General features: G+C 44.1%; 1 protein-coding gene across 1 annotated transcript in view; it reads right to left on the bottom strand.

The window, feature by feature from the left end:
* Window positions 1–22,365, bottom strand: part of SLC9A4 (solute carrier family 9 member A4) — a 413,232-nt gene that overhangs the window by 219,204 nt on the left and 171,663 nt on the right. The window contains exon 5 of the mRNA XM_085622597.1: window positions 18,862–19,064. Within this exon, the coding sequence (XP_085478723.1) occupies window positions 18,862–19,064 (203 nt within the window). The remainder of the gene's footprint in view (window positions 1–18,861; window positions 19,065–22,365) is intronic.

The raw sequence follows: 22,365 nt of genomic DNA, 5'->3' as shown, positions 1-22,365 counted from the left end.
ACTAAGGGGTTCCTGTTAGGGAAGTTTGAGAGGGCAAATAATAGGCACGATGGAATAATATGACAAAATGCTTTGTCGTGTGGTCCAATCCAGTTCACCAGTGGTATGTTTGCAGACAGTGGGAAATGGCCATGTTGCATTAATTCTTCTCACATTTTACCATACCCATAAAGCAGATTTTTAGGTCCATCATTTGAGACTCCAGTCTATTGCTTTTCCCAAAAAAACATACCTATTACACATAAAAAGAAGGGCTTTTGGTCAGTGGGCTTCATCCAATGGTCTGGTAAACTGTTAGCCACATTTTGCTTCTACCCACCATAGCATACAGAATGGGGCAATGGGGCAGCCCACTTTCCCAACTGACTCCCTTCACTTTGAGCGACAGCACAAAGCTTATGGACATTGTTCTATTTTTGCCCCCTTCAATAATAATAGTAATCACAACTAAAAGGCTTATTGTTGAACTCCCTAACCTAGTTGCCTAGAGCGGGTGATCTGCCCAAATCCCCTATTGGATGACCTGAGTACCCATTACCTGAGGGTAAGTGTCATCAGGGGCCCATCTTGGTCACAAGCGAGACATCCCACCTTGAAGGGGGAAACAGGAACACATGAAGTGGAATTCCGACAAGCAGCGACCTCGCAGTGACAGCAGAGTGCTCCTCTGTTTTGAACACGGAAGTGCTTGTGTTTATATAATAAACAGATCCATGCTACTGTGCTGAGATCACAGCCAGGATGTCATTGTTTATCCTCTTATGTAAGCTATGTCATCTACCAGATGATCAACAAACAACAAAATTTGCATAGTGAACTTTATCCCTGGTACTAAATGTTCAAGGCATCATGGTAATGTGCCTATGAAGTTGAAATGTAAGCAAATGTGGTTTCTAAGAGCCATATCCTGCACAGTCGCACAAGCAAATGTGTGTCAAAAGTTAACTTGTAGTAAAGAAGGCAACTTAAGAATTGTGTGCATGTAAAATGTCAGTGTTTTTCCCAGGGCCTAAACCAGCCACGTGACATCTCACCATCTATTTCTTACCCTAGAATTAGTTGGAGATTCACTCCAACAAAAGCCTAGTATAACTCCTCTTTCATGGTGAGAAGAAAAACAGATCCCCCCACATATGAGGCTATATGGGAAGGGACTTCCCCAGAGTTTTCCCCACAGTGAAATGTTTTTGCTTGTTTAACAGACTGCTCCATTCCTTCTGGGTACTTGTCTGCTTTGGAGAATACCGCACAGGGACAATAGACAATTTTTTTTTAAATCACATGATTTTCCCAGAAGAATGCCTGAAAAACAGGGCCTGGTGAAGCTTTAGAGGCATACTTCGAGGAATGTGTCTGAATTGGGGAAAAAAGTATGCTCAAGCGGATGCATAAAACTATGTCCATGCTTTTCCATTATGTTTGTAAATAGGACCCAGAGTGATTACCTTTCACTAATGCTGCTTTAAGTCTCCTTAGCAACAGTCACAATCCTGCTTTAAAAGCATATATAGACAATGTTTTGAAAATACAAATAGCAAAATGGCAGGTAAAGGAGTCCTAAGACTCAAAATAGCCCAAAAATATATTTTACAACTCTTACGTTTTTTTTTTTATTAGAAAGCCTGAGTTTTGCTAGGTATCATCAAAGGGTCTCCAACCTTTTCTGTACTGAGAGCTTCTTATCTTCAATGAAACGCATTTAGGGCTACTAATATTATTAGTGTTGTATGATTTCAATGTTGTTATATGTATATTTATTAAACCAAGCAAAAGCTTTCTAATTTAATAAGCTGGGCTGCACACAGGTGAACTACTGAGAGGTAGCTAGAGAGCTACAGTAGCTCACGAGCTAATGGTTGGAGATGTTCCTTCTACACCAAACAACAATGGCGGAGTTACAGATTTCCACATTTTGGGAAAGCTGCTACCCACAATCTACCCTAAGTGTTGAGCCATGATCACTCCCTTGAAGAATTTTCATGTGAGTTCAAGTACCATGGTTTCAGATTTCACTTATTTCCATCTAATGAAGAATCATAACTGCAAGAGAACACTTTAATTTAACAATCATTGGTTTAGTAACGTTTGTTACCGAGATCAAATATAATCTGATTTCCCTCATGTGGGAGCTAGATACAGCATTATTGACCCTGGGATGTTGCCAGCTGTGCACACTGATGTGTACTGATGTTATCTGGTGCTGAAACCCATTAATGTTTTAAAGATGCAGTGTCAGCCACAAACCGAGTGGCATATGGTGTGTTCTTTATCAAACCCTAATGGAAAAGCCAACAGGCCTGGGCTTTTTTGCTTGTTAATAGTTTGGGTGCTTTGTATTTTGTTGTCCCTAGCTTTCCTAGAACGAAATTCCAGTAAGGAAGTATCATATTGGACTAGAACAATATGGAAGATGGGAGAACAACCCCTCTGCTGGACAGACAACATTAGGGGAGGTAATCTGTACCCTTAAAACATAATGTTATAAAAGTGATCAGAAGATGAAGTCAGCATTGTAAGCAGTGGACATAAAGGGAACATAGCAAAATATTGTGGAGTAGATACTTTTGGCAAATGGCCCTGTTCTTTTATCGCATCATTAAGAAAGCCTATGTGTGTGTGTGCACGTCCTTATTTTGAAAACAATAAAAACTATCAATCAAGAAACATGCTATCAAGACAGAAAAGTAAAACAAATGAACACGGAAGGGTGTTTAATTGATGTCTTCATGACAGCTTAAGGCATCCAAACAGCACAAATGTGCTAAACAAAAAATAATGAATCAGAAATTTGTAAGCAGTTATATTAGCAAAGTAAATACATCAAGGAACACACACAGGCTTCTCAGTTACAAGCTACACATCATGTTACATCTGCATTCTAACAAAAGAACTACTTAATAGTCCAACACCAAAATGTAACTGGAACACAAATGAGACAATGTAACCATTCACAAAATGCATTGCCCTTGATGGGCTGCCCATCAAAACAATGGCAAAACCACTATTAACATATAAAAGACAATGTCTTAAGGAGGCAGACCCAAAGCTTAAGCTCTCCCTTTTCTACTTCTTATTGATCTCCTTCAAAGGTTGATGAATTGTGGTTTCCCAGATAGTTAAAGCAGCCTTTATCCAGGCCTAAGAAGGGAAAACCTTTAGCGGTATATTCACAAGAATGTGTGATAACTACCGCAAGAGTAGCATAACACAATTTTCAATATTGCAGCCCATTGGGGGAAAATAACCCTGTGACAACGTGGGATTCACAACAAGGCGGTAGCATGCGATAGTCTGCTGAAACTGCGGACAATGTCTGCTATAAAACCACCTCAACGGAGATAAAAACACAAACCACAGCACCCAAAAACCTGGGATGGGCCACAGCATGATGAGGAAATCAGCGATAAGCAGCGCAAGGCCTGCAACGCACACCTGGCAGGTGAGAAAATCTCCATAAAAGCAGAATAAACACCTACACACAAACTGACCTGCACCCAAGCACCATGGAGGCAGCCGGAGCAGGTGTAGAGGACGAGCGCAACCCCACAAGCACCCCGGACGACCAGCCTGGGACCTCGGGGACAGGGAAGGGCAAGGACAGGAAGACAAGGAAGAAAAAGTTCAGTCGGCAGCCGAACAGGATCATAGTCACGGAGGTGATGGAACACCATCAACAACTTTTCATCACCTCCAACGTGTCACTGGGCACCAAAACTGCAATATGGTGGGACATCGTCGACAAGGTGAATGCCGTCGGAGAGCACAAGCGGACAATGGACGAAGTCAAGAGGCGATGGAATGACATCAAGCGGAAGATCAAGGAGAAACTCTCCGCCAACCAGAACGCAGCAATGCAGACTGGAAGTGGGGGCCCAGCACCACAGCTGGAGCTGGATGACATGGAGGAGCTGGTGTCGACAATCATCAGTGTGGAGACTGTGACCGGAGTCGGGGGAACAGACACTGCTCGACAGGACACAACACAACCGCAACAGGGTGGGGGATGGGTGGAGATGGCCACAATGGCACACATGCACAATCAAGCAGAGCACAGTGCACACCCACAATGACCCTGGGTCATCGCCCAGATCTACAGACTGTCACAATGTAAAATGCTATGCTGTCTGAATGTCAACCATGCGTCTACACACATGTGGACACATTGTAATACACCATATTCCCTTCACATCGCAGGGGCACTGTCAACACCTCCTGCAGAGCAGTCACAGCCACTCTTCACGGATGACAAGGAACACAACGCAAGCATCAACACCCAAACCATCCAAGACATCATTGACCTCATCGGCCACTCACCTCCAGGCTCAGGGTGGCCCAGCTACATCGATGAGACCCCACCCACCACCCAAACCACCCAGCAGGAGGCACCCACAGCCTCAGCGCCATCCCAAGACCTCCAGGAACAACACCTGACCTTCCAACGCCTTGTGCTGGAGTGCCAGATGGAGACGGCTGAGCAGGTGCGGGTGGGCTTCTGCATCATGGCTGCCAAACTGGATGCCATCCTTGGGTGTCTATGTCCACCCCATGGTCTCCAATGAGCCCTGACTGACATGACTGACATGACGTTGAGAGAAGAACAGCTGTCTGCTCAGAGTGTGTCCAGCGATGTCAGCCGTGAGCTGGCACACATACGGAGGCTAATGAAGGACATGGTGCAGATGGAGGCGGAAAGGATGGCAGCCACCGCTACACATCATCAAAATGTAGCTGGGATCTATCATGCCCTACAGACCTGACCATTGGCATTGCAGCCACAAGGCGAGGGCGGTGATCAATGCTGCTGCCCCCACACCATCCACATCCCTGCCCCTTGGTGTGTCAGTACCTCCCAGTGCGGCAGCCGGATCCACTCAGGCCCCTGATGTGTCAGTGGCACACAGTGCGGCAGCCGGTTCTGCAAATCCCAAAGGTGGGAAAGGGCAAACACCCATGGATGAGGACATGGATGGGAATGTGGTCAGAAGGACCAGGCACTGGCATCTAGTACGCGACCTGGCCTGTGTCTGCTTGGTCCTGCACATGGCCTCATGACCTTCCACTGACCCACGATACACTCCGATTCACTAATCTTGGACAGCGACATGGACTGCCACTTCTGGATTGATGACCAATGACACGGTGACCAGGCTGCGGACTGTACCCTTCCCTTCAGCAGGACTTGCCATCCCTGGATGGACTCTGGCTGGCCCTCCACGGGCCCATATTGTGTAGTGTGCTGGGCATTGCCCTGAACCGCTCCAGCTGCATAACTGCACTGGATGAGCAATAAACATCCATTGAGGCAACCCAGGCCTACGTAAGGCATTAGCTGACCACCACGGTTGCATAGGGTTAGTCGCACCCGGCGCATTGCGGCAGGCACAGGCACCCCACCACTGAACGGTGACTTCGGGTGCACTGAGTCAGTGGCACCTTGAGCTGCTGAGCGGGTGGTCACTCTGCGATGATGCCCCATCCCGGTGGTCCAGGCAACTCAGGTTTCATGTGCCCTGCTGGACCGCAGTGTAGGCCGGAGCCAGCGGGCAGGGCAGGCCTACCGCCACGTGGCCTCGCTTCCGGATCACAGACTTAGTGGCACCCATTGGTCTGATCGGGTGTGCAAAAGACACACAATTGATGTACGTAATGCTGAACAAATCAAAACTGAGTGGGTGTGCAGCCTGCGATGTTGCCGGGTGCACTGGTATGTCCTCTGCCATGGAGTATTCAAGACCCAGCAACAAACGTGAGACCTGCTGGCCTGCGGAGCGTGGCTGCATGGTGCGGAGGGTGCCATGTCCGCGGGCCCCTGGCTTGTTGCTTGCAGTAGCACGTGGTGGGACCTCCCGTCTACGTGCCGTTTGGCTGAAGGTGAGCTGTGAGGCCTGGGTGTGCATGGTCGGGTAGGCGATGTAATCTTGTGCAAGTGTGTGTACTGTGCCAGTCATGTATCTGGACTCTGTTTCAGATGATGGCTCTGATTCAGATGTGTGTCCTGGCGTACTGCTATACATACCGGCACGTGGTTGGAGACACACCGGTGGCAGCAGGTGAGCAGTGTTGCCTGAGTGCGCATGGGCGTCTCTCTCTCTCTCTCTCTCTCTCTCTCTCTCTCTCTCTTCTACTTCTCTCTCTCTCTCCTTCGCTCTCTCCCTGTCCTTTGATGTGCGCAGGACACACCTTCTCATCATGTTTTTTGTCTTGCAGGCTGTGACCTACGGACTGTACCGCGGGGAGCCGCCATGTGTCCTCATTTAATTTCGGTGATCATTTTAATAAAGTTTCATTTGTTGCTTTGAAAGTAAATGTGTGATGCTCATTTCTGTGACGACACATGCATTTCAACTGTTGTGATTGTGAGACATCATGCAGAATATTTTGTACATGCTTTTGTGTAGCTGATGTGAGATGTCTTTGTTCGGGGGTGCCAGGGAGGGGTGGTCCAGGGGGTGGTGTCTTGGGTGTTGTGGTCCTCTTGGGTGTCGAGATCATATGATGTGTGGCTCCATGGCTTCTGTTGCCCTTCCGATGTGGCCCTGGGCTGGTCTCCCTTTTGTGGTGCTGGCTGCCGTCCGAATTAACACCAGGTCAGAGCAGATGTAGATTTCCTGCTGCTAACGCACCTTATTGCTGGTTTTGTGTTCTTATCGCCGATCTGGCTGGTCGTTGAGAATGTTGAGGTGTGGTGTTGTTGTGGCTTTTTGCATGGGAATGCTTACTCTGCATCTCATTAGCGATAGTTGCGGGGATCCTCTGTGGCGATGTTTTTCACGGCAGCTATAGCGGGTAAACTGGTGCTGTGGGCTGTTAGCACCAGCTTGTGAATGGGGAGGTAAATTTATCACGACTTTTGCTGCGCTAAAGTGCCATTAATTTGGCGATAGGTCCTTGTGAATATGGCCCTTAGTCTAGCCAAATGAATGAAACCCCAAAGCCTAGTGTCAAACAACGTAACATAAAATTTACATTACGCTCTATGTACATCTTTCCAATTCCACACATTATTTAAAAGTCAGATGCCCACTGTCTTCAAAAACTTATCCATGCTGAGTAGACTCACCCACAGCACCTATTACACATGCGCTACCTGCGTCTATATGGTGGAAGCTTCTATGACTTGTGCTTTTACAGTCCCTCTACCGTTGTATGAACTTCATTGTGCAATGTCACTTTCATTTAATTTGCTATGTTTCACTTGAGGGGGTTCAACTATATATTTATTTTAGGAATAGACTATTATACTTTAGATTTATACAGCACAAAACCTAGCCATTAAATCAATGTAGTGCTTTGCATTTTAAAAAATAACACAAGGCCAATGCAGACACATACAAAGGTGACAACTTTAGGTGACAAATAACAAAAGTCGTGTAGAGGAGAGGGTAAAAATGTCTAAGCCTGAAGGAAAAGTCCTCACATTACAAAGAAGATATGAAGATGCAAGAATTTTTTTTTTTCCCGAATGAGAGAACACTTGAATCCATCAGTCAGTGAAGAACGAGGTTAATATCTTGGCAGCAGTACAGTAAAAGAGTTGGCTTAGCCTTTTTTGTTTTTGATGCTTAACATTTTTACTTTTGTTGGCATGGCCATCACATCACCAGAACGGTGGGGGCAGCAGAAGGGAGAGTGAGCACTTTTGACTCCTAACAACATCAAAACAAAGCTGGATTCTGCTCCTGGTTTGGGACATTCTAACCCCTTCTGCTTCAATTTGTAATGCATTGCTTACATACATGTACATTTTCCCAATGATTTTGCTTATGAGGGCATTAGTTACTGATGTATCACTATTGTTTTTGCTTTTCATCACTTTATTTTCTAAAATATCGTTAAGCCTTCTTCTGTGAAGAGCTCATATACCTTCAGGCTGGGCTGGCTTTTGGCGCCCAGTGCAACAGTGTTTGTTGGTGCCCCCAAATGACCTCCTGCTCCACAAATTCCCTCACTACTACCCTCCAACTGTATCCCTCTAGTCACCATTACCAATCTATCTCACATGCATTTAATTTGCTCTGTGGCTCTACTCATACCAGTGTAGGGTGTCAGAGCCCTTTACACCACACAGACACACACAGACAATGAGTCATACGTGCATAAATCAGTGCATTGTAAATGTTACATAAGGCAAAGAGCACTACAAGGTGAAGGTGTCACATAGTATCCATACTAGTAGGCAGTGTAGTTTAAGAGTGCTTGGTCTGGAGGAGCACAACTCAGGATTTAAAACATAACACTGTGGTTCGGGGTTGGCTGTTCAAATATGCAAAATTCCAGTGGCCCTGCCTATATCTTTCAGTGTGCATGCAGCTCTTTGACTGTTAATAGCTCACTGTGCTATATTAGGATAGTAACTTATAAACTGCAAGTAACAAAAGCATCCTTCTACAAATGCAGTAACCCAATTAACTATCTACAATATACATATGCACTTTTGTGATCTGCATGTTACACATGCTTTGCAGCATGCATATTAACTCTCTCCTCTACTTAATGATGAGGTAAAACTTTCAGTACAAAAAACTTTGAACTCTCTCCAGCAGCAGCATCAATCACCAGAGTTATCTTGACATTTGTATGATTGCCTGAAGATTGCTGAAGGTGAGGAAATCTGCATCAGGTGCTTTTAAATCCAAAATAGATTTTAAAACTCGGCGCCCCCAGAGTTCAGCTCCTGGAGGGGTCAATCAATCATCCAGATTTGTATAGCTCACTAATTACCCAGTGGGTATCCAGGCGCTGGGTCCAGGCTGCTTAGGGATCTCAGTCAAAGAGCCAGGTCTTGATTCACCTTATGAATTTCTGGTAGGAGGGAGATATCCTCAGGTGGATGGGAAGGCTGTTTCAGGATTTTTCGGTGAGGTAGGAGAAGGAACGACCTCCACTGCTGCTGGGACAGATGCTGGAGACTATCTGGAGATTCGGTGGAAGTTCAGATAGGGGTTGGTGTATGCTGGTCCTTGCTTGCCCAGGGCTTTGCAGGTGTGCCTCAGGATCTCGAATTGACATCTTTTGTGTACGCAGAGCCAGTGGAGTTTCTTCAGGTGGGGTGTGATGTGGGACCATCTGGGGAGGCCGTGGGTGAGTCTGGCCGCTGAGTTCAGGATCGCCTGAAGTCTCTTCAAGAGGTGTGAAATGATTTTGCGCAGAGAGCATTGTAATAGTCCAGGTGGCTGGTTACGAGGGCTTTGTTGAAGGTACGTCTAGAGAATAGAGAGAGGCATTTGAAGATCTTACAAAGCATGCAGTGGGTGAGGAAGCAGGCTGAGTAGAATATGTTGATCTGGCTCTTGATAGTGAGTTGGCTCTTCATAGTGAGTTTTCTGTCCAGGATGAGTGTGAGGTTCCAGTCTTGGTCTGTGGAGGTGGGAGGGGGTGCAAGATCAGCGGGCCACCAGAAGTAGTCCAATGGTGAGGTGGTGCTCCCAAAGATTAGAATGTCCGTCTTATCTGTGTTGAGTTTGAGGAAGTTGTCTTGCATCCAGTTGGCGACACCGGTCATGCAGAGGTGGAGGTTTACCTTGATGGTGGAGGGGAATTCTGACAGCGAGAGGACAAGCTGGGTGTTTATTGATGCGGTTGTGGCACAATTTTATAGCTGAGCCAAGGAGCGTGGCTATGGTGATGTGGATTTGGGGAGATTAAAAATCATTTTATAAGTTCTGGTCATGATGTTATCCAGGCAGCTGCTTTGCTTGAACTATTCGGAGGAGTGGTGTAAGAGTTGGGCCAGACAGTCTCTTTTCTAAACTTTTAATGGTTATTGCCAATATGTTGCCTTTTCTTCTCGTATACTCTTTCTGGAGGACAAATGTCTGATCTTTGTCAATAATGACTCCAAGGTATTTGTATTCATCTACTGGATTAAGCTGCTTCCTGCCCAAGTGCCGGCTTGGAGAAATTCTTCTTCCGTTATCAATTGACATTGCTTTAGTTTTTGCTAGATTGATAGACAGGCTCTTCCTTTATGTAATACGTCACTGCTGTACTAATAAGGTTGGGGGCATATGTACAAGCCCCTAATGCCATGGGAGCATCACTTTTTGTGACATTTCCATGGCGATAGGAGCTTCGCCTTATTTATAAGGCAGGGTAAGACACTTAACATGGCATAATGCTACCTTGTATATAAGGCCCCCTTTCATGCTATGCTTAGGGTGAAAGGGGTGGGCAGTGAGTGTTGCAGTGGGCGTTCCACCCTAACACCCATTGATTTTGTCCCTGCCCCTTATTTACAAGGGCAGCATAAATAGGAGGCAGCGCCAAAATTAAGACCAGGGAAATCCTGGTCTTAAGTTGGCGAAATGAGTAGAAATGCTTTATTTCTCCTCATTTTTTTCTTTTTCCATGTGTGTTGCCTTGTGCAGCATACATGAAAATTGGATTGTTTATTTGTAGGGAGGTGACCCTTCCTGCACATAAACAATCCTTTAAAAAATGAAATGTTGTAACTTCCCTGTGTGCTGCATTAAGCAGAACATGTAGAAGTGACAAAATGGCATGTCAGAATTGTTCATCTGAAGGAAGGGACACCTTCCTACACATAAACAATACTCCCCTGCACGCAGACACCCTTGCACTATGGTGCAAGGGTGCCTGCATTGGCGCTACACTGCTAAGTGTAGCGCCAGTGCAGGGGGAAAGGTAATGCTGAACCATATCCTTGTTAAATATAGTGCAATCTTGCGTTTATGAAGTGGCGGAGTGAGGCGTTAAGCCATGATGGCGAACGCCTCTCTCTGCTACTTCTTTGTACATATGCCCCTTGGTTTCTTGGGCAGCTTGAACGAGGTTCTGGTTGAATTTGTTCCTCGCCCATATGCTGTAGGATGTCCGTCCCCTTTCATATATTTTTCAAAGTAGTATTATCTAGAGGTCAGCTCCTCCCTCTTAATGTTCATGCTAGGCACACATTGAAATACAGTCAAGAAAGGTTCTTGGGGTTACTTTAGCAAGTCTTGTTTTTTAGGTCTACTTATTTCTAGTAATTGTATTTGCCATTGTGAAGAGAGAGCATAGCAGCATGCCACACAAGCAGCTCTTGAGATGCCATAGCTGGGTGACTGATCACATTCAGCACTCCCACAAGCTCCTGTCATGATGCACTGGCTGATTTCATAAACTGAGCCCTCAAGTCCCTGCTTCTCCTTTTGTCTGCCACCTTTACAAGGCACTGCAGGCTGAAGCCAGCATTCTAACCTGGCATTCAGGAGCACTAATCCCCATCAAAAGTCTCCGCTCACTTGAGCTCTGTAAAATACCTTGTCTCACTCTTTTTGAGTTATAACGAAAGCTGGGCAGAGTATTTCAACTCAAGAGAAGGCACACCTGGTTACTTTTAATATCACTGTTCTGGACACAGGTGGAGACAGGGGGATGGCTACGGAGAACCACTCCTCCAAGTAGCCACAGGTGACCACTGCCCCACCCCCAGCAATGGTGGTCCGTTTCTGGCATCCTGCAGGCTGGCGTTCTCGGTAAACCCTGCCAAGTGATTGTGGTTTTCCTTATCGGGACTTAATAGCAGTTCTGGTCTGGTTACGGAGCGTTCTCTACCCAGAGGGGGCTTTTAATCCTGCTTGATGCCTCGGCGATTGTGACGGCAAGGCTCCCCAGGCGGCTGCAGTGGATTACCCGCTACGGGTTCAGACGGCATACGTGCAGGTGAGGAGAAGGAGTTTGGCTTGAGCGGTGACGGCCGCTTTGATCCACGAGTGCTGAGTGCCGGGTGCAAGTAGCAAGCTGTGAGTCTCCTGCTGGTGGCAAAATTCCCCTAAGGCTGTGAAGAGATCAGGGGAGGGAAAACAAAATCGACCTGCACAGCCCGTTGCTACTGGAGAGCAGGATAGATTTCTACTCCTTTTTCCCTTCCTCTACAATGAGTCTCCTTTGTGCATGTTAGACCAAATGGACGCTTCACCTGTGGCTTCCCTTTGTTAAGGGTGCTCTAGAGATTAGGGCGTGCAGAGACTTGTCTCGGGGAGAGAGCATACTAACAAAAGAAGTATAACATTGTAAGTGTCTCCAAAGTATAGTGGGAGAGCTGTAAAGTAACTGAAGCGGCCAAAAATGGGAAAACTTCTTAATGCAGCCCGTCTCAAAGTTGAAACTCGCTGAGCCCAGGCCAAGGAGGCAAAAGAGGCATCCCGTTTGGCTAGTAAAGAGAATGCCCCTAATCTGTTTGGACTTGACACCACTTTTGAGAGCTCAGAAGAGGAGGATCTACCCTCTGTTGCATCTTCGGAATGGGTGGATATGGCAAATAAGAATGTAACCACAGCTTTGCCAGCAACATCTCTACAGGATAACTCGGTGACAGAGGGTCCTAAAAAGGCGAAAGAGGCAAAACAATTTGCATAATTCTTGAAAAAAGCTACGTTGCATTCCACCTCTCCAGGCCCCAGCCCAGCCCCGAATCTTGCTAAGGGACCTCAGGAGTCGTAGCACCACCAGTACCAGTAATAGATTTGGCCCCTAATAGTCAGGAAAAATCACAATGTAACTAGAATGCTGATCTCCTTACAATCAGGGAGACATCTTTGGGACAAAATCTAAGCCAGGATGGGATGACCTCCTTAACTTCACCGACTTCTCAAAATGGGAGACAACTGGAGCAATCAAAAACATCAGAGATAATTGACCAGGCCACCTCCAGTGTCCCCGGAATTTCGATGATTCCCCAAGTTAAGACTCCGATACAACCTCGGGTGTTTCCGCAGGATCTGGTACCTCCATCTGGCATGATGTCTTCCGAAGGAATAAAAGTAGGAAATACTTTTTCCGCTGTTGACTCTCCTCATAATATCTCCAGTCCAAATATGGAGCTAGCAGGCGAATTTCAGATGAGTGTCACAGACAAGTTGAATTTAATTCTGGAGGAAGTCCGTTAGCTGAAGAGAACTCAGAAAACCGAACTTGCCTCTCTCCATCAACGATTAGGGAAAATTGGAGAGACAATGTCAAGTTTTCCAATCAAACTCCAGGAGGCAGAAGCCAGGATCTCAATTTTCGAGGACCAGATGACTATAGTATTGGGGGAAGCTAAAGCGGCGGCCAAAAGTAAGAATCTTCTGGAAAATGAAGTCGAGGACCTGGAAAACCACTCCCGGAGGTCTAATCTCCGGTTAGTTGGAATTCCGGAAGGCATTGAAGGCTCCCAAACCCTGCAGTGGGTTAACACGTTCATTAAACATAGGGTTCTTCCAGAGTTCGAGGGAGATCTCACCATCACCAGGGCTCATCGTGTTCCTGCCCGTCCATTTCCCAATTCTACAATGCCACGGACAATATAGCTAAATTTTTCAGATTATCGTGTAAAAGATAGAATACTGACAAAAGCAATCCAACAGAGACAATTTTTAGTGAATGAAACTGTAAAATGTCGTATTTTTTCCAATATGACTGCTGTGGCAGCACGCAGGAGAAAGGAATTTGTGAAGATTCTCCACTTGTTCAAAGCTAACGGGACTCAAGCATCTATCGCCCAACAGTCTAAATTGAGAGTTTTAGTTAAGGGCAAATTTTTTATGTTCTCTGACCTTGATGAATCCCAGGAATTATTAAAAGAGATTGCGCAGGGCTCCCGGGTTTAGAAGGAATAGTTTGATTTAATTTTATTTTCATAAATTGGGGGGTTAGATGGCCAAGGCTTTTCTTGCCTCTTTCACTGGAAGGCCAGGATGTTTGCTGAGCTGTTATATGATCACAATAGGGGGTCTTACCCTTATGGTGTGTGCTTGCTTGCATGTTTAATTAATAGTTGACAATATCAAGGATTGCTGGGGGGCAGGGGTAGGGTCACTCGGGTGTAATTACATGACACCCAGGTCAGATGGGGGGGGTGAAATGTGGTTAGCGTGGTCGGTTGGGGGTTTTCCACATTTTTGGGGGAGGGGACTTGAGGGGGGATGGGAGCATAAGGGAAAAAACAAAGTCCTTTTTTTCAAATACATTCAGGTTTTATACATCCATTCTTTAGTTTGACTCTGGTTCAGATAGTGCGTGGGAGGCTGTTTAGGTGGTTTAAGTTTTGGTTTGCTCTTTATTATGGCTAGTAAGGAACTGCTGAAGGTGTTTTTTTTTAACGTTAATGGTCTTAATAATAAAAAGAAAATGCGGGCAATTGAATTGTGGATTAAAACAGAAAATCCGGTGGTGATTCTATTACAAGAGACCCACATTCCGGCTGCAAAGCTGTCAGACTTTTCCATGTACAGGTATCGGGCAGCCTATAGGGGATTTTCTTCGTCCTCCGATTCTCATAGAGGGACAGCAATATTTTTAAGTAAAAGATTCCAGGTGGAGGTCGTCAATTTTGATAAAGACCATTATGGTCGTTGGTGCTGGGTTACCTGCACTTCTAGACAGAGACAGAGACCGATAGCCTTCGTCAGTATGTATGCCCCAGTAGAGGACAGTCCAAAAGTTTATGAGGATCTCTTTCAGTCCCTCATTCAAGCACCAGGTGAGTTGATTCTGGGGGAGAGATTTTAATGTTCTAATGAATCCTAAAATTGACTCCTCAGTGCTGGCTAAAAAAACGATTGAAACCCAAAACTTTAAGAATCATGCAACATTATGGAGTAACCTTGGACCTACAGGATCCATGGCGTGTGGCCTTTCCAACTAAAATAGCGTATAATTGTTGGTCAGGTAGATTTGATACCTCTTCACGCATTGACTTCTTTTTGGTCTCTCGGATATTATGCTTTAGCCAGCAGAGATTCCTATATAACCGATTCTCAGACCATGCTATGTTGGTGCTTGAACTACAATTAGGAGAGTGCGATAGAACCCCTAAAAGATGGACGCTGAATAGACAATATTTTAATGAAGAGGATTGGGTGGGTTTTATCGGGACGGAGATTAAGGAATTTCTATCACAAAACTATGGGTCCGCACCATTGAATTTTGGTTTGGGACACACTCAAGGCCCTCCATCCGGGGGTTAATTATTGGAAAAGATGCTGAAAATATAAAAAGAGTTAGGGAAGATAAGAGAATCCTAGAGCAGAAGGTTCAAAGGTCTTACTCTGTATTTCTCAACAACTCTTCTGTGTTTAATCAACGCCAGCTGGATCAAGCTAAACGTGAACTCAGTGCAAATTATTACACTCAAAGGGAATACTCAGTGCAAATTATTACACTCAAAGTGAATCCTCTTTTCAACAATATCGTCAAAAAACATATGAGGAAAGTAATTTTATGGGTAGGTTTTTGGCCTGGCAGGCTAGGGAGCAGGCTGCTTCTAATCAGATTAATGCGTTAAAATGCCCCTTAACCGCCTTTCGAAAGAGATGACCCAGTCAAAATCGGTGCTATAATGCTACAGCATTATGGGTCTATATATGTTCAACAACAGACTGTAGATATTACTTCTCTAAGAGGTTTTCTGCAGAATAACGGATTACCAACACTTTCGGATATGGAAAAAACATCTATGGCAAGCCCCTTTACAATGGAAGAGTTGGTCGGGGTTATTAAGAATTTGCCAAATGGTAAGGCCTGTGGCCCGGATGGGTTCCCGCCCGAGTTTTTCAAAGTTTTTTGTAGTTCAGTTGCAGACTTTTTTCTTCGTTTAGTAAATTCTATGTTGGGGGGGATTCCTGAGTCCTTTAGACAAGGCAACATAGTAAGTTTCTTGAAAAAAGGCAAGAATAGTGTGGGCCCGAACTCTTATCGCTCGATCACATTATTAAACTCTGATTATAAAATTGTTACTAAACTGTTATCTATTTGGTTTAATCAATATGCAGCGCATTTGATCCATCAGGACCAGAATGGTTTTATCGCTGGTAGGCATCTTGCCACCAATACGCATTATTTAACTGAGGGGTTGGATTATTTTCACACTCAGAGGATACCCGCATTAGTCCTTCTTTTAGATGCCGAGGAGGCTTTTGATATTTTTGTTTGGGAGACCTTGTTTATGATTTTACGTCACTTTGGTATTTCCTCAAAGATCACAGCTCTGAACCCTAATTTATATCTTAACCCTGAAGCCAATGTAATTAATAATACTGCGGTGGCCGGGCAGGTTAAAGTAAAACGAGGCACAAGGCAAGGGTGCCCTTTAGCACCGGTCCTATTGGCTTTTTTTATTGAACCATTGGCGATAGCAATAAGAAACTGCGCTGATATTCGACCACCAATTCCATCTATGGCGAAATTGAAATTATACGCTGACGATATTATGCTTATTATTAAACCAGAGATAGAGGTCAGGCTAAAGTTTTTCAGGTTTTTGAGGATTTTGAGGTTTTAGGTGGGTATCGAATTAATAAAAAGAAAACTGAGATTTTACAATGTGGTGGAGCAGGTTTGGATCTGCACCCCGATATTCTTTCCTGTGTTAACATCAAACCTAAGAGATATCTGGGGGTTTATTTTTCTGAAAGTGTCGGCGACTTATATCACCTGAATTTTGCACTGCTTCTAGGAAAAATTCAGGCCTTGTTTCTACGCTGGAACTCTCTTCCATTATCTATTTTGGGCCGGGTGGCCTTGATTAAAATGTTGGTTCTTCCTTTGTTTAATTTTTTGTTTTCGACTGTCCTCTGCATTTTGTCAGGCTCCTTTTTTTATCCACGTAGAGTCTATGTTTACAGCCTTTCTTTGGGCAAAGAAATCACCGCAAATTGCACTTAGCACTTTATATGAAGAGTCGGAACAGAGAGGCTTAGCTCTTCCGAATCTCAGGGACTATTACTATGCTTATTTTGCACAATATTTATCTAGATTCAAGTCTCAACAACAATAAAAGCTTTTTATCAATAGTTTTATGAATCTAATGTGTAAGGAAAGTCAGATCCACTCCCCTTTGTCAATCGTCAAGTCCCCTAAACTGGTTCGTTATAAGTGTCTTCAATGGTTTTTAAAAAAACTTCAGGCTCCCTATAAAAGATATTCCATCCCTGCAATTAATTCAGCCACTTCACTATCTGGCCTTCTGCCATTAGCAGGGATTAAACAATCCTCAGAACTCACATTAAAGTGGGCCTCGGCTGGATTTCGTAAAGTCTCAGATTTTCTGAGGAATGGAAGATGGTTGACTATGGCTGAAATGTCGAAATTGATTGGTAATGATTTTATTCTTTTGGGGTCATATAACATCTTCCATAAATTCCTTACTGAATTAAACGTATCCCAAATTGGCGAACAACATCCGCTAGTTCGTGAACTTTTAGAGGATACCTCTGGCAGAAAACCTGGGGCATGGAAAAAGCGTTTAGGCTTAGTTAGGAGCCTGGATCTTGGACAGAAGGCAATTAAAAAATGGATGAATCATGAAGAATTAGAAATTTCCGCTAGTATGTGGTCGGCTATTAATAAACCTAATTTCAGTACATTAAGAGGTGCGAATTGGCGAAGGATGCTGTTTTTTAGTAAATGGCAATTCTACCGAACCCCTCTCTCTCTCTCTCAAATGTATACTAATCAATCGGCGCACTGTTTTCGCTGTATCAATCATCCTACAGCTAACTGGTCACATATTATGCTGCAATGTCCTAGGATTCAGAGGTTCTGGGAAGATATCTTTTGTCACTTGGAAACTGAATGCAGTATTCAATTAGAAGTGAATGATTTGTTAATAATTATAGGTTTTGATCCAGATCTTCTCCTTCCTGATAAACTTGTTAAATTTGTATACATTTCCATGGCAGTAGCCAGATCACTTTTGCAGCAAAGGTGGCGTACTGATTTGATTCCCTCTGTCCATGAGTGGGCCCATAAGATGAAAATGGTTAAAAGAAGTGAACGCACCTATGCATTACGTGTGGGGGGTCTCCGGACGTTTGAAAAAATTTGGGCCACATACTTCGATTAAGATTGGAAGTGGTCACTGTTTTAGGCATGTTGTAAAAAGTTTAAAGTATTTTGGTCTGTCTGTTTTTTGCATTTGTTCTTGACTTTTCAGTGCTTTCTGTGCTATTTATTAATTCCTGTACATTTTATATTATGCCTAAAGGTAAATTCTTTTTATGGATGTATGGGTTTTAATGTATTGTAATTTTGGACTTCAATAAAAAAAAGAAGGCACACCTCACTGCAGCCACTTTACATGATTGGAATAGTTTGTATGGACAGTTTCCTTCACTACCTGGGAATAATATAATGTTACAATGTAATCTGGGTTGCTGCCCTTATTAGCCTTTCATTGCATCTGTACTACATACATTTATTTAAAATTGAGGTTCAATTCAAAATTTCATTTGTCGATTGTTGTCATTAACATCAAATGTTGAGTGACTTACTTCTTGTGACAGTGTCACATGTGCTAAATAGTACTCCCACTTAAAAATTATGACAACTTGAGATCTATGTTCTCCTTGTGGCAATAATACTTAACCCCCCCACCCCACCCCCATCCACACCATACTTCGACAAGGCATTGTGGACAGTGACCTAATGGCTAACCCAACCCTATCTGGAACCTCAGCCCATTTGCACCTTTGCATGCCCTGGCTTTGTCCCCTTCCTAGAACCTATGACGTGACGTTTAGGGTAGGGCTGCAGGTTGTAATGATCTACTGAGTGAGAGTGTACCACTAGGTGGATATCCTGAGGTAGAAAAACCACATGGGAAGGTTTCTACTATGCCCAAAGTGAATTAGGCAAAGTTGGAAAACTTTGACCAACTTTATGAAGGCATGAAATCTAAATTGCATCCATCTACATAAGCATAATGAAAACTTGTTGCTATATAGGCATATTGCACAGCTGCTGGTATCAGTCTTCAAGCAGAGCTTGTTTATATGAATATAATATCTAGCAAGGATATTCCTTTAGAGAGTAAGTCACTAATAGTAGGTGAGGTGATCAACAATCATATCAATTCTATTGACAATAGAATTCACTTACCTGAATGAACACTGTAAAATATATGATTACAATAGTGGAAGTGATGAACATGTTCTTTCTGGGAAAAAGAGATGCAGGAAGTAAAAATACAAGAGAAAAACTGCTGGCTCCTCTTAAACCACTATACGCAATTATAAATTGGTCCTTTAGTGTGAAGGGGAAGGTTCGATAATAGTTAATGATGGAAAATAGAAGAAAGACACCTGGGAGAAAAGAGAAAGCAGAATTACTAATGAAAAATGTTATGTGATCAAGTGTAATCAATTCTTCACTTTCAAGATGTCATCTTTTCCATAATTCTGCCTTTCAAAAACTATCTTTTGGCACTCTTAACAAAATGAGACTGAATATTCTCACATACGTGCAACACCCTTAAATCAGCAAAACTATATATTAAGTGAGCATTCTCCCAAACATATCATAATGCACTTATTACATTTGTTCATATATGTTGAACAAATTGATGGATTCTGGGGAGTTGTTTGAGGTATTGTTAAAATCTCTTACCAACTGTAGCACCAGATATCTAATAGGCATCACCCCTTGGTAGCCCCCCTAACTAGGGCTATTGCTGCAAAAACTGAGAGCAAATATGGGAGAAAAAGGATGAAATACCAGGTGATAATGCCTTTCCAAATTAATGGTCCAAAATGTAACTACTAACTACCTTACATTGCCCTTCTCTCATCTGTTTTTCATGATAGCCCTCCACGGTTATAGATCATTGTGGTGGCATAAAGCCATGAATCACTGGTCCTTAGAAGTAAGCTCTATTGGATTTTTGACCTTGGTGCTTTCTGAAATTGGCTTAGTGATCAAATAGAATTGAGGATTCTCACTTCAAAATCATTGATTATGATGCTACCTCACCACTTCGTAGGAACTAAAAAAAGCAGGCATAAATTATAATGACTGCTGACACCATGTCAGTGTGAGCCTTCTTTATATACACTTAGTATACATCTACTTAGTTCTAACAAATCTGATTAACCATATCTACCTCCAGTAACAGAACACATAGAATATATACAAGGTTTGATGGCCATCCCTATACCAAGTATACCTTAAGTGTTCACAAGATCATATTTATGTTGATGTTTTCACTATTGAGATGAACATTCACTAGTATGCAAGAAGTTCCTTAATTTCCCTTGTGAGGGAAAACGTTCTTCTTGAGCCATTTTGGTGCACTCCCACATTTAAACACATGAGAATAACTTGCTTTATATAGGGCTTCAAACCTCACTTAGGATATTTTTAAGCACTAGAAATATCAAAAGTTATTATTACTTAATTTATTGTTACTCAATTTACCCTACTTGAGAAAAGGAATACTTGAGTTGACCGTGCCAACATCAGATCTTGTGGTCTTGTGCTCTGTTTCCCTGCCTGCATCATGCCCCCACCCAGAGGGAGAAGCAAAAACAACTGCTACCTCAGGCGGGAGCAATGCTGGCTTCCACAGCATGCAGGGAGCGGGTTGAGGCCATTGGGAATCGAGGCTTCCCCCGCATCCCCCAACATGTGTATGGTGGGTGCCCTGGGTGGGCACCGGGGCACCGATGTATTATAAAGACAGATCCTCGGGAATGTGGTCCCGGAGCCAAAATAGGCTTGAGGATGGGGGGGAGGGTGGAGCTGCCATAGCCTTTAAAAAAAACTCAGCCCTGGAGAATAGGATCCCCAGGGCCTTTTAAGGATCAGGGAAGGGGGTTGCACTGCCTCTCTCTCTTTATTAAATTGATTGGGTCCCAATGGAAGGGGTCCCCAGGGCCAAATTCAGCTAGGGGATGGGACCGCAAACCCTCCTCCCATTATTAAATAGAATAGGCCTCGGAAGATAGGGTCCTGGTATGAAAATGGCTCAGGGAGGGGGGCCACATGCTCATGTTAAAAGCTATGTACAGTGTGGGCATCCTGCTGGGAGTTTGGCCACAGAGCCTGACTTCAGGCCAAGCCCTGTGACCAACCTCCCACTGCCCATGGCCAAATGCTGTACACAGCTTGGGGTTGGCTGCCTCTGGCATTTGACTACAGGCCTTGCGGCAAGTTTCTCAGGCCCATGAACCTCATCTCCCCTGTCTATCCATTTGTTAAAAGTAGAGGGGGCAGGGTGGTCCCGTCCCATAGCATTATTAGGCCTTGTGCCCCCCCCCCCTAATTTAACTCACTACCTTGGGATATGGAGTCCCAAGTGCCTTTTTAAGTATTTGTGAGGGGGGCCACATGGCCCCCCCTCCCCTTAATAAATACATTGGGCACTGGGGGATGGGGTTCCTAGGGCTGAAAACAACTTGTGGATGGGTGACCCCCCTCCCTTTAATAAATACATTGGGCCCAGAGTGTAAATGGCTCAGGGAGGGAGGGCACCCACCTCCTCCCCTAACATATATCCAGTTCCGGGTTGGGATCCCCGGGGCCTTAAATGGGCTACAGAGAAGGGCCCCACCGAAGCCCCCTCCCCATATATGTATATATATATATATATATATATATATATATATATTATCTACTGGCGGTCGCCAGTAGATAGTTATAGTTAGGACCATGTTTCCATAGGAAATCCGCAACATTCTATTTGGAATAACTTTGGCGCCGGTTGACGAATCCTCGTGAATTTTTCAAAACTAATGGGGCGCTACGCTCCGCTCCTACCCTGAAAGTCTCGGGGGGATTCGTCAAGCGGGGGCTGAGAAAAAAGGGGGGTCCCAAAATGCGTTTTCCCCATGCATTTTCCCATAGGACCTTTAGTCTGAGCTACAGCCCGAACGGCTGAACAGAATTACTTGAAATTGGGCAGAGAGGTAGTCCTCAGGTCAGGGATGTGCCTTTTGCAGGTCTGGTGTAAATCTGTTCAGTAGGTCCTGAGATAATAGCATTTAAATCAATATATATATCTGTAAGCGCGCTCCGTGCGCTTACGGTAAGCTTACCGTACGCGTACGGTGCCGTGCGCGAGCTCAATTCTGATTGGTGGTTACATGACTGTAAACATTCGAATCGGTCGAAATCAGAAAGTATCGGCCGCCATTTTCTGTCTCTCGCACTAAAAAACAAAGGTTGATTACATGAAAAGGGGGCAACGAAGAGAGTTGCAGACCCCCTAGCGTTCGTCAGGGGGTTCACGAAGGACCAAAAAGTATGAAAAATAAATTTAATAATTTTAAAAAAAAATCGCGGAGTGCGCGTACGGTAGGCTTACTGTACGCGTACGGTAAAAAAAAAAAAAAAATAGAATTAAAAATCACATTTAATATATAAATCTAAGGACCCCCAAGGGAGGAAAAAACAATTGATATTTTGTAAAAAATGGAGAGGCGTGCACGGTACGAAATGCGCAACGTGGGCGCTCTGTGCGCGAAGCGCACCGTGCGCGCAAAAATTAAAAATAAATACATAACTTAGCATTTAAAAAACCGTACAAATTCACTGAAAAAACCATAGGTTTCACACACGTTATAGTTAGGAATTAGCATTTAAAAAACCATGCAAATTCACTTAAAA

The sequence above is a fragment of the Triturus cristatus genome, chromosome 8 (assembly GCF_964204655.1).
Source record: "Triturus cristatus chromosome 8, aTriCri1.1, whole genome shotgun sequence".
Classification (NCBI taxonomy): domain Eukaryota; kingdom Metazoa; phylum Chordata; class Amphibia; order Caudata; family Salamandridae; genus Triturus; species Triturus cristatus.
The sequence above is the reverse complement of the archived record's forward strand: the minus strand, read 5'-3'. Positions and strand labels throughout refer to the sequence as shown.